Source organism: Entelurus aequoreus, linkage group LG20 (genome assembly GCF_033978785.1).
Source record: "Entelurus aequoreus isolate RoL-2023_Sb linkage group LG20, RoL_Eaeq_v1.1, whole genome shotgun sequence".
Taxonomy (NCBI): domain Eukaryota; kingdom Metazoa; phylum Chordata; class Actinopteri; order Syngnathiformes; family Syngnathidae; genus Entelurus; species Entelurus aequoreus.
This window is the reverse complement of record NC_084750.1, coordinates 710,907-727,087: the sequence shown is the minus strand read 5'-3', so window position 1 is coordinate 727,087 and position 16,181 is coordinate 710,907. Positions and strand designations below refer to the sequence as shown.

The 16,181-nt window shown below is 40.4% G+C and overlaps 1 protein-coding gene across 1 annotated transcript; it reads left to right on the top strand.

Annotated features, from left to right (window-relative positions):
- Positions 1–5,509: 5,509 nt before the first annotated feature.
- LOC133635763 (zinc finger protein 260-like) lies at positions 5,510–14,356 on the top strand. Its single transcript, XM_062029037.1, has 3 exons — positions 5,510–5,923; positions 7,765–7,983; positions 12,654–14,356. Exons 1-3 carry the CDS (start codon positions 5,800–5,802, stop codon positions 14,069–14,071), a joined length of 1,761 nt encoding a protein of 586 aa, XP_061885021.1. The 5' UTR covers positions 5,510–5,799; the 3' UTR covers positions 14,072–14,356.
- The last annotated feature ends 1,825 nt before the right edge of the window (positions 14,357–16,181 follow it).

Genomic DNA, 16,181 nt, shown 5'->3' with positions numbered 1-16,181 from the left:
TAGTAGGTTTATTTTATTCAAGTATGTGTGTTAATATACAACATTGTGTACATGTACTTAAAACAACTTCCTATGTGAAAGCTGAAGCTTCAGTCTATTTTGCCTACCTTTTTTTCCCATTAATTTTCCCCCAAAAAACATTGCAAATTAGTATTTGAGTATGTATTTTATTATGATTAATGTTGCAAATAATTGTGATATGTTCTTTATATGATTTATTTAGTTTCCAACTTAATATATCTTCTATGACTCCTAAAATGTGTTTACCTTTATGATTCAAATTAAGGAATTGTTACATAATTGATGAATGAAAGGTAATTAGTTTGTTTGGGTACAGGAACAATAATTAATGTGTCACAGGAAATGATTCCATTTTGGATGTTAATTGGTCTGTAATTGATTAGCTGAAGAAAGTAATTTGGGAGTATTAAGTGAAAGTCCAGTAGGCAGTGATCACTATACGTTATTATGTTCAGCGGGGGAATAAGTGCATTTGAGGTCAAATGAAAAAGTACCAAAGTGGCTTTTTGGTAAAGCAGTCTTGTAAAATGTTTAATTGCAGCAGAAACTGTGACTAATATTAATATAGAGGGGGTATAAATTATGTTAATAAGCAAATGACAGCAATTATTTATGAGGCTGCAGATGGGTCAATACCAATCAAAGTCTATAAAAAGTTGGTACCATGGTGGACAGAGGGGTGTCGTCAGGCAGGAAAGAAGAAAAACAAAAAGAGATAGAAGGGATTGAGATTAGCCACTTAACAAATGAGGAGGTGTGTACAGGAAATTAATTATGTGTCTCCTGATGACACTGCCAAGTGGAATGTGTAAATATTAAAAAAGAAGAGGACCTAGAATAGATCCTTGAGGCACACCACAGGTGATCGTATGGGTCTTTGAGGAGCTTGTATGCACACTTAGCAAGATTGTTCTGTCTGAGAGATCGTAAGTGAACTACTTGTGAACGGTACTAGAGAGACCCAGGACAGCTGCAAAGGAGACATAATGAAGAGAAAGGGTCTAGGAGATGCAGGCAAATGGGAAAAATAAGAGTTGGATATATTTATATTTATATTAGCGTTGATGATAATGCGTTAACTGTGAGTTCCTTTTAATAGCGCAATTTGTTGACGCGCTCGGGTCATTTTTGACCCTCAGTCCATTCCGTAGCGTGGGAAAACGTGATGACGTTCAGTTACTGTTGAGCCACAAGCGGGAAAATAGCGAACAGATATGGACAAAGGAAAGGGTACATTATGGAAATACCAGATCCAAAGCCATGACAAGTTGATCTTGTGACAAGACTATTGAATGCCTGCTGGAGCGCTTGCATTCAGATAGGTGGCGCTTCACTTCCGATTTAGATTTCAGTTTAGTGCACTGATCACATAAATTGTAGACTGTTACTTTTTTCTGATAGGGTGAAAGCTCAGCAGACTGGAGAGACAGGGGCAGGAAGTCTTTAAATCTTTTACTATTGTCACATCGTCAAAACCTGTAATTTGGGTTGGAGATTTTAATGCTCACGGTTTAGTTTGGGGGAAGTAAGCACAAAACAAAAATGGAGCTGTTTTGGAAGATTTTTTTGACGGACAGGGATTAGTGGTCCTAAATGGTGGGAGGCCAACATGGTTTCAAGTAAGTCGGGGAGAGAAATCATGTATAGACTTAATTATTGCTTCCGCGGAACTTGCCCGAGTACGAGAATGGGAAGTAATGGACAGAAACACAATGAGAATCGATCACGCTCCAATTTTAAGAAGGTTTGGAAAGAAGTTGGTTAAAGTGCATAATAAAAGGCCAGACAGGTTTAATTTTTCAGGAGCTAGGTGGGGGGAATAACATCTCGGGAGGAGGTGGATAATATAAGGGGTAATGACATAGAGCAGGGGTGTCAAACTAATTTTAGACCGGGGGCCACATGGAGAAAACTCTATTCCCAAGTGGGCCGGTCTGGTAAAATCACGGCACGATAACTTAAAAATAAAGACAACTTCAGATGGTTTTCTTTAGAACAAGCACATTCTGAAAATGTACACATCATAATGTTTTTATTTTTTATTTTACTTGTTGCAGTTAATAGTATTCAATCTTTATTTGTCGTTATTTGTACTTTCTTTGTACTTTCTGAATACATTTTGTGATAACGTTCATCAGTCAACTCATTGGTGTTAATTTTCAATCTATCAAGATAAAATATCAAAATCAAATTACAGGATGTTATTTATGTAGTTTGCTAATTTTCCTCGACTGGTGCATTAACATGTAGTTTATTTTTTATTTTTTTTTACATATGTAGCAACATCTACAAAGATACAATTAATTGCTATTGCGACATCTAGTGGACACATTTAGAACAGCGATTTCTTTTATTCAAAAATTTCGGCTCATTTTTATACTTATAAATGTACAAAAATACATATGATTGACATCCCTGACAGATGAATGGAATATATCTGAAAATGTTGACCAAGGCGGCTCATGAGTGTATTCCAAGAAAAAAAAGGGGCCAAAAGAGCGTCAGATGGTGTGAGCGTGCCATATGTGCAGAAAATAAAGCATGTAGGAGATTAAAGAAAACCCCAATTGAAAATAATGCAGAGGAATACAAAACACCCAGAGCTAAAGCCAGGAGGGTTATCAAAGACACAAAAAGGCAGAGCTGGTAGAAATGTTGCAGTACATCAGGGCCACAAACTGAAGTAAGAAATCTATGGGCAATCGTTCATAAAATGGCAGGAGTGTATATATAGGACAACTACAACACAGTTCTGGTGCAGGACGGGAAGGAGGCAGTAGATAACCAAACAAAGTTTAGACTTTTGAAACAGTGCACAGCTCAGATCATTTATGCAATACGAGTAAAAGTCATTCTCTTTTCAGGATGCATGAACTAAAACGAGCTATTCAGAGAGGTAAAGACACATCACCTGGAAGGGACGAGCTGAGGAACCAGATATTTAAACATCTGGAAGAAAATGAGCTGAATGACATTGTGGCGTTAATGAATGTAGTACGGCAGGAAGGCAAGTTGCCAAAGGAATGGAAACATGCAATCATTGTTCCTGTACGTGAACTTGGCAAAGCAGGAAATGAGCCTGCATCATACCGACCAATCGCACTAACAGCAGTAATAAGTAAAATAATGGAGGTCATGGTCACAGATAGACTGCTGTACACACTTGAAAAGCAGGGTTTAATCGTTTTGCATCAATGTGGGTTTAGGGCGGGTCGGTCCACTGTGGACTCAATTGTAACGTTGGATCTGGACATTAGAAAGGAAAACAAAGAAGCTGTAGGGTGTTTTTAGATATGGAGAAGGTGTATGACATGTTGTGGAAGGATGGTAGTAAACCGGTGCTGCCATTTGGGGAAGAATGTTGAATTGGATACATAATTTTTTGAGGGAAAGGACCTTTTAAGTAAGGGTGAGAGGGGCCCTGTCCTCTGTAAAAACTGCTATGAACGGAAGCCCAGAGGAAAGCATAATCAGCCCAGTATTATTCAAGATCATGATTAAAGTTAAAGTTAAAGTACCACTGATAGTCACACACACACACACTAGGTGTGGTGAAATTACCCTCTGTATTTGACCCATCACCTTGTTCCACCCCCTGGGAGGTGAGGGGAGCGGTGGCCGCGGTCGGGAATCATTTTGGTGATTTAACCCCCAATTCCAACCCTTGACGGGTCCCATTTTTATTGTCTTTGGTATGGGGGGTTTGAACTCACGACCTACCGATGTCAGGGCGGACACTCTAACCACAAGGCCACTGAACAGGCTTTCGTAAGGTAGGTCAGGTGATGAATCACGCTTTTCCATCTGGCAATCTGATGGACGAGTTTGGGTTTGCAGGTTGCCAGGAGAACGGTACATTTCGGACTGCATTGTGCCGAGTGTGAAATTTGGTGGAGGAGGAATTATGGTGTGGGGTTGTTTTTCAGTTTGGAGCGGGCCCCTACCTCTTCCATCATGACTGTGCACGAGTGCACAAAGCAAGGTCCATAAAGACATGGATGACAGAGTCTGGTGTGGATGAACTTGACTGGCCTGCACAGAGTCCTGACCTGAACCCGATAGAACACCTTTGGGGATGAATTAGAACGGAGACTGAGAGCCAGGCCTTCTCGACCAACATCTGTGTGTGACCTCACCAATGAGCTTTTGGAAGAATGGTCGAAAATCCCTATAAACACACTCCGCAACCTTGTGGACAGCCTTCCCAGAAGAGTTGAAGCTGTAATAGCAGAAAAAGGTGGACCGACATCATATTGAACCCTATGGGTTAGGAATGGGATGGCACTTCAAGTTCATATGGGAGTCAAGGCAAGTGGCCAAATACTTTTGGCAATATAGTGTACACATCAGCAGCAATAGGAGTGAGCATCCCACAGTTCCAAATACAGCATGGCAATCAGGTTTCAAACAAACTATCAGTATTTACAGTGGAGTGTGTGGCTATTTTAGGGACACTTGGTGGATGGAGGAGGTTAGGCCACAAAAGACAGTTTTATGCTCCGATTCAGCAGCAGTATTGATGGCATTGAAGGGTGGGAAAAGTGAGGCAAGAAACGACTTAATCAGTGAAGCAATGGTAATGCGGTGAAGAATGCAGGGATTGGGGTGCACTGTTGGGTTTGTGTGGGTGCCAGCACACGTGGGAGTACAAGGAAATGAGGAGGCTGACTACAGAGCAAAAAGGCATTAAACAAAAATGAAAAAGGAACAAAAGTAATCTATGGAAGGGTGGAGTGGAAAAGCATAATACAACAAGAAACAGACAGAATGTGGCAAAAAGAGTGAGAACAGGGGAGTAAAGGAAGGTATTATTTTTCATAACAATCCAACATAAAACACACACAAAGTTTTAAAATGGAAAGGAGGCACACTGCAGTGTATACAAGACTGAGGCTGCGGCACTTTGCGCTAAATAAATGATGAAAGAGCAGCACACTGTGGTTAGAGTGTCCGCCCTGAGATCGGTAGGTCGTGAGGTCATACCCTGAGTCATACCAAAGACTACAAAAATGAGACCCATTACCTCCCTGCTTGGCACTCAGCATCAAGGGTTGGAATTGGGCGTTAAATCACCAAAATGATTCCCGAGAGCGGCCACCGCTGCTGCTCACTGCTCCCCTCATCTCCCAGGGGGTGGAAGAAGGGGAGGGGTCAAATGCAGATAATTATTTCACCACACCAAGTGTGTGTGTGTGACAATCATTGGTGCTTTAACACTGATGAGAAATGCTCACTCAAAGACTGCAATAAGTACAATGAAGCCAAAATGCACGCTAAACTGTCAAAAACTGGAAACAAGGACACTTCACTGAAAAGCAGATTAAGCTCGGAACATCAAGAGTGACAAAAGCTGTTTTGGAATTCCTGCAAAGGACTGGACTTTATAAAGGGTTCTGAGGGGACGAAGCAATTCAAATAAAGACCAGTAGAGGGCAGAAATACGCCTAAAATGCGCCTAGTCTGCCGTAAATAAAAAGAAGAAGAAGAACGAAGAAAAAGCAAAATTGCGTTTGTTCGGAGGTCTAAACGTGGCCATTATAGTTCTGCATATTTAATTAGTGCATACATGTACACAGAATTGCGGTCTAATAGATTAAACATTGTTAGTATTCGTGTGTATTCGGACACATTAGTTTGAGCGCACTTCGCTGCTTCCCGTGCTAGCTTAGCTTGCTAGTTAGCTTAGCTTGTTAGCTGCTAACAAAGAGACGCGGAAGTTATCAACACATCGCTAAGCAGAGATCAAGTGTGAGTGTAAAGTGTTGTGATTGTGTGAAAATGTGCGAAAGAACGATAGCAGAGTACGAGGAGGAACTTTGTCCAACAAAAGAGGAGAAGGAGCGACAACATCAACTATTGGACGCTGTTTTCAAGAAGCATCAAGTTGTGTTACACATAACAGGTTTGTTTACTTCTTACGCTCACATGTTTACTAACTTTATATTTGATTATTAACACTATTCTTAAATATGTCGTCTATAGGAAGGTGGATTGTCTTGTGAAGACGATGCACTGCTTTGTTTGTATATTGTTCAGACGCAATATGTATGAGAGGTTGATGTTCCTCTCAGTTTGTGACAATGTATGTATCAACATGTTTACACTAAACTCACACAGTCACCAAATATATTTGACATTGTAATCGATATAATTCAAATATGGTTTCATGACTAATTTCACTTCTAATTCTGACCTACATGCACCAATAAGTGAAAGTAAACATTTATTATTGTCAATCATCTTCCAATAAGCAAAGTAATCAACAGTTGATTTATGAAAATAACATAGAGGGGACTGACTTTCCTTCAGCGTGTCGTAGATGGTCTCCAAGTGAATGTGGGAGCTGTGCTCTTAAAGAGGAATTGTTGATGGACATACTCTATAAAAACACCACAGTGAAATGCACTACCAACAGACCTTAAAATTTGAAGTTCCCTACTAAATTTTAAAACTGCCATAAAATCATGGCTCAGCTCAACCTCTACCTGATCTGAACCAAAATTGATCCCCAGCAACTCTTCGAAGCATCAAACAGGTTTGTGGTTATAGTGTATAATATATTTTCTCATTCATACACTCTTGGAGTCAACATGTGCATAGTCATGTACAAAGTGTCATGTACATAGTGTGTATATACCCCCCCGCCCCCCATTTTTTGTACATATTGTTTTTCAAATCACCTGACATGTATACTGTGTATATGTACATAATTTATCCATTTTTTAACGTAATTTTTTATATACACAATGTTATGTCAGACCCACTCGACATCCGTTGCTTTCGGTCTCCCCTAGAGGGGGGGGGGTTACCCACATATGCGGTCCTCTCCAAGGTTTCTCATAGTCATTCACCGACGTCCCACTGGGGTGAGTTTTTCCTTGCCCGTATGTGGGCTCTGTACCGAGGATGTCGTTGTGGCTTGTACAGCCCTTTGAGACACTTGTGATTTAGGGCTATATAAATAAACATTGATTGATTGATTGATGATTGATATAAATGTTACAGGTTATATATCTTTTATTATTGAATGTATCAAATGTGATGAATATTTAATGGACCACAATGGAAACAAGCTTTTTGGCTTTTTGTGCCATCCTCCATTTGTCTTTTTAAAGCATTACATGGATTCAATTCTTTAAAATGTCAATAAACTTCTCAATCAATCAATCAAACTTAGTAAAGCATGTTTTGTAAGAGCTCATTTTGGCCCAGCCAACAAAATGACCATAAAGAAAAGTATTTTATATGATGATTAAAAACATAGTATGGCTGTTCAATCAATCAATGTTTACTTATATAGCCCTTAATCACGAGTGTCTCAAAGGGCTGCACAAGCCACAATGACATCCTTGGCTCAGATCCCACATCAGGGCAAGAAAAAACCCAACCCTGTTTTATGTATGGTTATGACAATGCTACTACAAGGTTATGGTTAAGGTTAGATATACGATTTAGGTGTGATAGGCCGACATTTACACAAATTAGTTAATTAGTGAGCGTAAAGTTAAGAATGCCGCGATCAATGCTGGCTCGTACATATGAAGACTTTTCAAATTTCCTCCTGTTTTTTACTCGCTGTACCACTTTTGAAGTCATTTTAGTGGTCTTTCCCTTGTTTTTGTTTTTTTGGCTACAAATTTTTTACACAACACACAAGAACACAACAAATGTCATTGTTTTAACAGTGTCAGTCAAAAACTATTTATATTCTTTAATAATCTTATTTACATATTTACCCAACAGATGTCCAGCAGGCCCCCCACATTAAAGAGGTAGAGGAGGAGCCACAGCTCCCACGTAATAAAGAGGAAGAGGAGGAAGTTTGGATCTGTCAGGAGGAAGAGCGTCTTCTAGGGCAGGAGGAGGCTGATCTCACCAAGTTTCCACTGACAGTTGTCTCTGTGAACACTGAAGACCATGAAGACAAACCACCTGAGTCCTCACAGCTTCATCACAGTCCAAGTAAGAACAACATCCACATATCATTTTATTCTCAGGACATTCAATCCATCACAACTGGACTGTTCAGTTTGTCTTAGAAGATGTTCGGCCTCTCATCCAAGTAGGCTTCATCACTTCATGCTCACACACTGAAAGTCTTAAACCTAATCCTTTCAATTTAAGACCTTGGGATGTCTTAAATTCTATCAAAATGTCATTAAGAGTTTTAACTACGTCCTTGAAAGGTCCCAAAAATTGTAATAACATTCTTTTAATTTGTAATAAATACATAAACTAATTATCTGTACAAACCGGTCAGAATTTCTGGAGCAAGACGAGTGTGTGGTGCTGTCTATGTTACAACAGAGTTTAGCCAGCAGCGGATATTAGGAAAGCCCACAGCAAAGTAGAGTTATTTGTGTAAGATGGTAAGTGCAAGTTCAACCATTTGTGGCTGTAAAACAAATCATGTGGTCCAGTGTTTGTAAAAATTGTGTTGAAAGGGAAAGATGATGAAAAAGTGGAAAATCCTGGACAAGTTTGTGTCAAATGATGTTAAAACACCTTCACAACTGTACATGGTTAACTTAACCTCCCAAAGGAGTGTTATGTGGTAAAGTGCCCCCAACTGCAGAAGAAGATCCATATGAGATGTACTGATGGGCGATATGACCTCAAATCTATATCGCAATATTTAATGCAGTCTCCTGTGATAACAATATATATCAGAATGTATTTTTTGGTATGTAGATGAAAATAGAACTATTTCAAAACGGGTTACAAAGGCTCCTAATTTATCTGCTGACATACGCAGTAACATATTACATCATTTTAAGTTGTATTGTTTTATCTTCAGTCTGGTCCCCCTCTCCAGGAGCCCAGGCTTCGACTGATTTATTTTTCTTCTCAAAATCGCAAATAGATAAGAGTTCCCGGAGAGGTAATCAAGAAGGGCGAAAGGGTGCAAGATTTTACCACCTGACGAAGAGAAAAGTGTCTCTCGAATATAGCACTTCAGTCCAAGGGAGAAAAGTCATAGAATGCATGAGTTTGCAGTGATCACTTCGTTAAAGGTCTGTTTGATCTACTTTTAATGTTTATTATTTCCCATTGAAGTATTATCTTGATATTATTTGTACTTCTTAAACACGTTTGGTAGGAGTGTTTCGAAAAGCACCAACTCGGGGAGCCTAAATAAAAGAAAGCAAATGTGAGAAAAACCTAAAAGAGTAAAGTTTTTACCAACGACAACAATCATAAATGAATCTTTCAGTACATACAGAATGTTGACATCTATAGTTATATTTTGATAAAGACGGGGAAAAACAAGCGTACTTGTAACGACGCGTGCAACAACATCAAGGTAACATGGCTAAAACTCACCCATTACAGTGAGCTGTGATTACTTCTCCGGCTTCTTTCACAACCAGCCAGGTCTTCAGTGGTGTCAGCGATGATCTTTGAGTTGTTTTCATAGTGGGAATATGAAGAACAGCGAATCAAGGCTATCAAGTGCTACCTGCAGTTTGTTTACAAGGACCTGGGTCCTAGCAAGATGTGAAATCAAATCATGAAATGCAACCTTACTTCAGCAAAACGATGCATATTTATCCGGGAAAATCTTGATACCAATGTCCTTGACCCAACCACACACAAATAAGACCTCCATGATTTTCCAAGTTTTCATTTGTTCTGTCATGTAGAATGTTGTCTGGAGCACAATAGTTCCGTATGTCTGGAGACATGACCGACGTATAATACTTGATATCACTCCACAAATCTTTTTTTGATAAAGTATAGGGATTAATTCCATTGCATAGTTAGAGTTTTTGCTAGTATCTGCTTTTAGTGGTAAAATTTAGGCTCCTTGCTTACTCAAGATAATTTACACGCTGTTTGCTGCACAGTAGCCATATTGGTTTGATTGACCAACACTTTGTTCACCGAAAGTAAACATCTCAGAAAAAGGCACTTGACTAAATATAATGAATACTGCCCCTGTAACTACTTGGTATTGGATCCATACCCACATTTTTAGTATCACCAAAAACTGTTTCAAACAACAGAAGAAAAGGTGTTTATTACATTCGAACAGAAGTGTAGGTAAACACATTTTTACAACAGCTAGTAACCAGATATTAACAGTAAATTAACAAGTAGATTAATAATAGTTTTGAGAAAATAATACAACTCTAAATTATGTAATATGTTACTGCACATGTTAGCAACAAAATAAAGTGCCTTTGTAACCCCTTTAAAAAGGGTTTTATTATCACTTCTGTATCAAATAGTATATTGCAATATGGATTTTAGGCCTTATTGCCAATCTCTAGTAAAAAGTTCCCCCTCCCCAGCTTGGTTTTCTTTTCCTCTGAATAATGTTGTATAGAGTGGCATGTTTTTTCCCAGACGAAGATTTAGGACCAGTTCATACGAGAATTTTGTTTTTTTTAGAAAACAGCCAGGTAGAGAGGTAGCGGTGTGACAGACCTCATAGTAAGCACCTCAAATGATTTATATTTTTTACTTGGGTTAGGGGTAAGGTTAAGGTTTTCATTGTATATTAGTGCGACTCCTCCGACCCCTTTTAAGAGGACAGGCAATATGTGTACTCGTATATTTAGGAGGAGACGCCTCGTTAAGCGGGAAAAAAATCATCTGATATTAGCCAGGTTTCGCTGAAACCAATGACGTTAATATTATTTTCTCTATTACCGTTTTGGATAACAATGATCTGATATTCACACATTTCCATTCTGAATAATTACGTATTGTGTCTACTGAGCTGCTTGCATAATGTGTGACCCCTCCCTTTAGAAGCAGCCTCAGCGATGTAACTAGGGAACTCCTGAATAAAATGGGGGGCGCGTGGGCTGTTCCTCAGAGCGTGGGGGGAGACTGTAACTGAGTGTGCAGCTCCATGTGTTCTCCTCATGAGCAAAATTTAACCCTGTCTCTGCCTGATTCCTTGCTTCTTGTTCTAGTTCGGTGCTTAAACCTGACAGATCTGATGTTTAAAAAGCCCATATCATAGGTAGTGGGCTGTTTTGAGGAATTTTTGTTAATGGTATGCGTAGTACTGATATTAATAACGTTACATTTATTTTGTGTAGTGCGCTTTAAATAATTTCGATCACATCTAGGAATTGATCTGATGGGGATCTTGAGATTATTTGCTTGGTGCGGCGATACATTGACTGCGTCATAATTTGCCACCTCAGTAGAATGCATGTTCACCTCTGGTACAGTCACTACAGAAAAAAATATGCGAGTTGTGTATTATTCTATGAGAAATGCTATGTGTGCAGGAATTTTCCAGTCTGGCGCTGGTTAGTCCTAGTTTAACTGACTCCTCACCCGGACTAACAGACACTGTAATTGCCTGTGTCCGAGCTTGCTCTAGGGTAGTTAGTCAAGCTTGACTCAAATAGTAATCTACATTTCTGGAGAGAGAGATGGCACCTTCCCGGTTAGGGTGAAGGCCGTCACTCCTCAGCAAGCCTGGTTTTCCCCAGAAAGAGGGCCTATTATCAATAAATGTTAGTCCCTGTCCTCTACAAAAACTAGCTAGCGACATGTTAAACGAGACTAATCTGCTATTCCTCTCATCATTGCCTCTGGCAGGCACAGGGCTAGAGACAAGTACTCGATGCCGGGACATCTTTCTAGCGAGATTACAAGTCCTAGCTATGGTCCTCTTTGTAATCTCTGACTGTCTCATCCTAGTGTCATTGGAGCCGACATGTACAACTATGTTCGCGTAGCTAGTGGTCGTACGTGTTTACTAGGCCCGTTGCGAGTCAACTCCCTAAGATTAGTTCAATGTCAGGTGCTCTGGCTCCAGGAATAGACTTAATTATGGCTGGTTTACCAAGATGTATGTTCCGGGGGATGGAGTCCCCTATGACTAATGTGTGGTGCCCGGTAGACTGGGGTGCAGGACTAGCTAAAAGGCAAAATCTATTATGCGTCTTAACCGGTTCACCGTGGCTTGTAGGCCGCTTAGGACTGCTACAAGCTAACGCTGGCAAATGTGTCCGCAGCGTCTGGAGTTACGAAATTACTCTGTTCTAACTGGCGGACACGGTCCTCTAGGGCCAACCTATCCATGAGAATGGTGCACAAAGCGCAGGGAGCCATACTCACGTTGTTTCTTTCACCGTGCCGAGTTCTTGCTGTCTTCGGCCGCAGTGTGAGGGAGCAGATGCCTTCGGCACTTAGTTGCTTTCGACCGTGACGAGCTTAGCTTCGTTAGCTTAGCAGCTAGCTAGGTTGTTTCTTTCACCGAGTCAAGTTCTTGCTGTCTTCGGAGTAATAGGCAAAGAGTAGCAGACACCTTAGGCGCGTAGTTGCTTTCGACCGTGACAAACTTAGCTTCGTTAGCTTAGCAGCCAGCTAGCTGAGAGAGGGGCGGTGAGACAGAATGCATGCTTTGCAAGTTTGATAGGACAACTAAATGTGTTTGAGAACGAATAAAGAAAGCTGTAAAACAATTAGAAGCACACAGATAGAAAGACAGTACTTAGATTTTTTCGCCGCAGCAGCAGCGATAGTCAGCCAACTTTTCCGGACGTGACGTCAAATCGGAAGTATACTCATCATTGTTATCACTCAAACGTACTGAATGCCTCATGTGACTGAGGAAAGCTGGACATTTCTATAGCATGTGTTTTTCTTCTTGTGTCATGCAGACGTATGTGAAGAACATATTCTCTTTGAGCACCAGGAGTGGAGCTTCAGGGTGGAGCAGGAAGAGCCACAGCCCTCTCACATTAAATATGAAGGCGAGCCACGAGAGACCCCTCACATTAAAAAAGTGGAGGAAGACCCTTTGACCCCCCATTGTACAGAGGAAGAGGAGACGCCGCAGACCCCACACCTTAAAAGGAAAGAAGAGTACCAACTGACCCTTCATTTTAAAGAAGAGGAGGCACCACAGCCCGCCCACATCAAAGAGGAAGAGGAGGAATACAGCATCAGTCAGGAGGGAGAGCATCTTGAATGGTTGGAAGAGTTCCCAGTGATTGTGAAGAGTGAAGATGATGAGGTCAAAGGTGAAAGTGAGAAGAGAATGGTGGAGCCTCCAAGCAGCAGCTCAACTCAACACATGACAACAGAAGCTGATGGAGACCACTGTGGAGGATCACAAGCAGACAAGCTCTTAGCTCCACTATCAGATAGTGACGACACAACGTCACACTCTCCTGACACTGATGATGAAGACTCTAAAGCTGATAAGACATGTCACACTGACAACACACCCTTGACATGTTCTCACTGTGACAAAACGTTTAAACGGACTGGTTGTCTTAATAGACACATGAGAATACACACTGGGGAAAAACCTTTTTCCTGCTCAGAATGTGGGAAATGTTTTGGCCGTAAAAATGTGTTGAATTTACACATGCACACGCACACTGGAGAAAAACCTTTTTCCTGCTCTGTCTGTGGTAAAAGATTTGTACGAAAAAATGCGTGGAAAGTACATACCAGAATACACACTGGAGAAAAACCTTTTTCCTGCTCAGCCTGTGGTAAAGGTTTTTCACTAAAAGGTAGTTTGAAAGTACACATGCAAATACACACGGGACAAAAAACATTTTCTTGTTCAATCTGTGGTAAAGGTTTTGTACAAAGTCAAAATGTAAAAGCACACATGAGAATACACACTGGAGAAAAACCTTTTTTCTGTTCAGTCTGTGGTAAAGATTTTGTAGAAGGGAACAATTTAAAAGTACACATGAGAACACACACTGGAGAAAAACCGTTTATCTGTTCAATTTGTGGTAAAGGTTTTGTACAAAGTCAATATTTGAAAGTACACATGAGAACACACACCGGAGAAAAACCTTTCTCCTGTTCAAGCTGCGGTAAACGTTATGTACAAAGCCAGTATTTGAAAGTACACATGAGCATACACACTGGTGAAAAACCCTATTCCTGTTCAAGCTGCAACAAAAGCTTTTCTGCCCAATCAACACTAGCAGCACACATGAGAACACACACAGGTGAGAAAGTGTTTAGTTGCAGTGTGTGTGGTGAAAGATTTTCTCATAAGTACCAGTGTAAGAAACACAAGTGTGCTGGTGAGAACAGCAGCTGTAAATGAAGCTGCAGGATTTGGAATCAACCATAAAGACTTTGATAACTTTGATTTTGCAACAACATCCGCACATATAACATGTGTGACATCATTGTTGTTGTGTGTAACATCATCCATGCATCCGTTTTTCTACCACTTGCCCCTTTCAAAGTTGTTAATATGCTTCTACCATTTATAGATTAGTTATTTTCGATGAGTGTTTTTTTCAGTCAAGTAAATGGATTAATATAGAACATTGTGTACTTTAAATAAAAAATTGAACGGAACAATTTGACCTGAAAGGTTAGAGTAAACGGTACGAAACAAATACTGAACCAAACACTTTTATTTTTGCTCCCTTTTTTCATGAGTTGAACTCAAAGATGTAAAACGTTTACTATATACACAAAAGACCTATTCCTCTCAAACATTATTCACAAATCTGTGTTAGTGAGCATTTCTTCTTTGCCAAGATAATCCATCCCACCTCACAGGTGTGGCATATCACGATGCTGATTAAACAGCATGATTATTGCACGGGTGTGCCTTAGGCTGCCCACAATAAAAGTTCACTCTGAAATTTACAGTATTGCTTTCTTAGGGGTCAGAGGGGTTCAGAAAAGCAATCAGTATCTGGTGTGACCACCATTTGCCTCACGCAGTGTAATACATCTCCGTAGAGTGGATCAGGTTGTTGATTGTGGTCTGTGGAATGTTAGTCCACTCCTCTTCAATGGCGGTGCCAAGTTGCTTTATATTGTCAGGAACTGGAACACGCTCGATAAGTGACATGTCCGCTGAGTATGCTGGCCATGCAAGAAGTGGGATGTTTTCACTTTACAGGAATTGCGTACAAATCCTTGCAACATGGGGCTGTGCATTGTCATACTGCAACATGAAGTAATGGTATCAAGTGAATGGCACAACATTCGTTACGGTGTCTCTGTGCATTCAAAATGCTATCAATAAAATGCACTTGCGTTCGTTGTACATATACACCCGCCCATACCATAACCTCACCCCCACCATGGGCCACTCCGTTCACAACGTTGGCATCAGCAAACCGTTCTCCCAGACGACGCCACACACGCTGTCTGCCGTCTGTCCTGAACAGTAAAAAACAAGATTTGTTGGTGAAGAGAACACCTCTCCAACGTGCCAGACGCCATCGAATATGAGCATTTGCCCACTCAAGTCGGTTACGACGACAAACTGCAGTCAGGTGAAGACCCGATGAGGATGACAAGCATGCAGATGAGGTTCCCGGAGACAGTTTCTCGAAGTTTGCGCAGAAATTATTTGGTTATGCAAACCAATTGTTGCAGCAGCTGTCCGGGTGGCGGGTCTCAGACGATCATGCAGGTGCACCTGCTGGATGTGGAGGTCCTGGGCTGGTGTGGTTGCACGATGGTCTGCGGTTGTGAAGCCGTTTGGATGTACTGCCAAATTCTCTGAAACGCCTTTGGAGACTGCTTATGGTCGACAAATGAACATTCAATTCACAGGCAACAGCTTTGGTGGACATTCCTGCAGTCAGCATGCCGACTGCACACTCCCTCAAAACCTGAGACATCTGTGGCATTGTGCTGTGTGGTATAACTGCACATTTCAGAGTGGCCTTTTATTGTGGGCAGCCTAAGGCACACCTGTGCAATTATCATGCTGTTTAATCAGCAACTTGATATGCCACACTTGTGAGGTGGGATGGATTATCTTGTCAAATAAGAAATACTCACCAACACAGATTTAGACAGATTTGTCAACTATATTTGAGAGGAATAGGTCTTTAGTGTATGTAGTAAACCTTTTACATCTTGTGAGTTCAACTCATGAAAAATGGGAGCAAAAACAAAAGTGCTGTGTTTATATGTTTGTTCATATATGACATACAATAACAATTATAAGATATACATATTCATAATTCACTTTTGTACTTATTCACAGTAATGTTTTAGATAGCTTTTTGAAATATTGAAGTGTTAGATATTTTCATGTCTAATTGTAAATGATTGATATATGCTATACATATTTGTTTTAAAATTGTTCATACCTTTTCTTTTGAGTACACATAAATCCCTCTTAGTTCATATTTACTGGTTCACATTTGAAACATCTTGACCACTTCTGGAAGCATATT

Excerpts from the sequence above, each read along its gene's own strand:
- LOC133635763 (XM_062029037.1), top strand. The coding sequence starts at position 5,800 with ATGTGCGAAAGAACGATAGCAGAGTACGAGGAGGAACTTTGTCCAACA. Across the intron at positions 5,924-7,764 it reads AGTTGTGTTACACATAACAG|ATGTCCAGCAGGCCCCCCAC; the intron begins GTTTGTTTACTT and ends TTTACCCAACAG. Across the intron at positions 7,984-12,653 it reads ACAGCTTCATCACAGTCCAA|ACGTATGTGAAGAACATATT; the intron begins GTAAGAACAACA and ends TGTGTCATGCAG.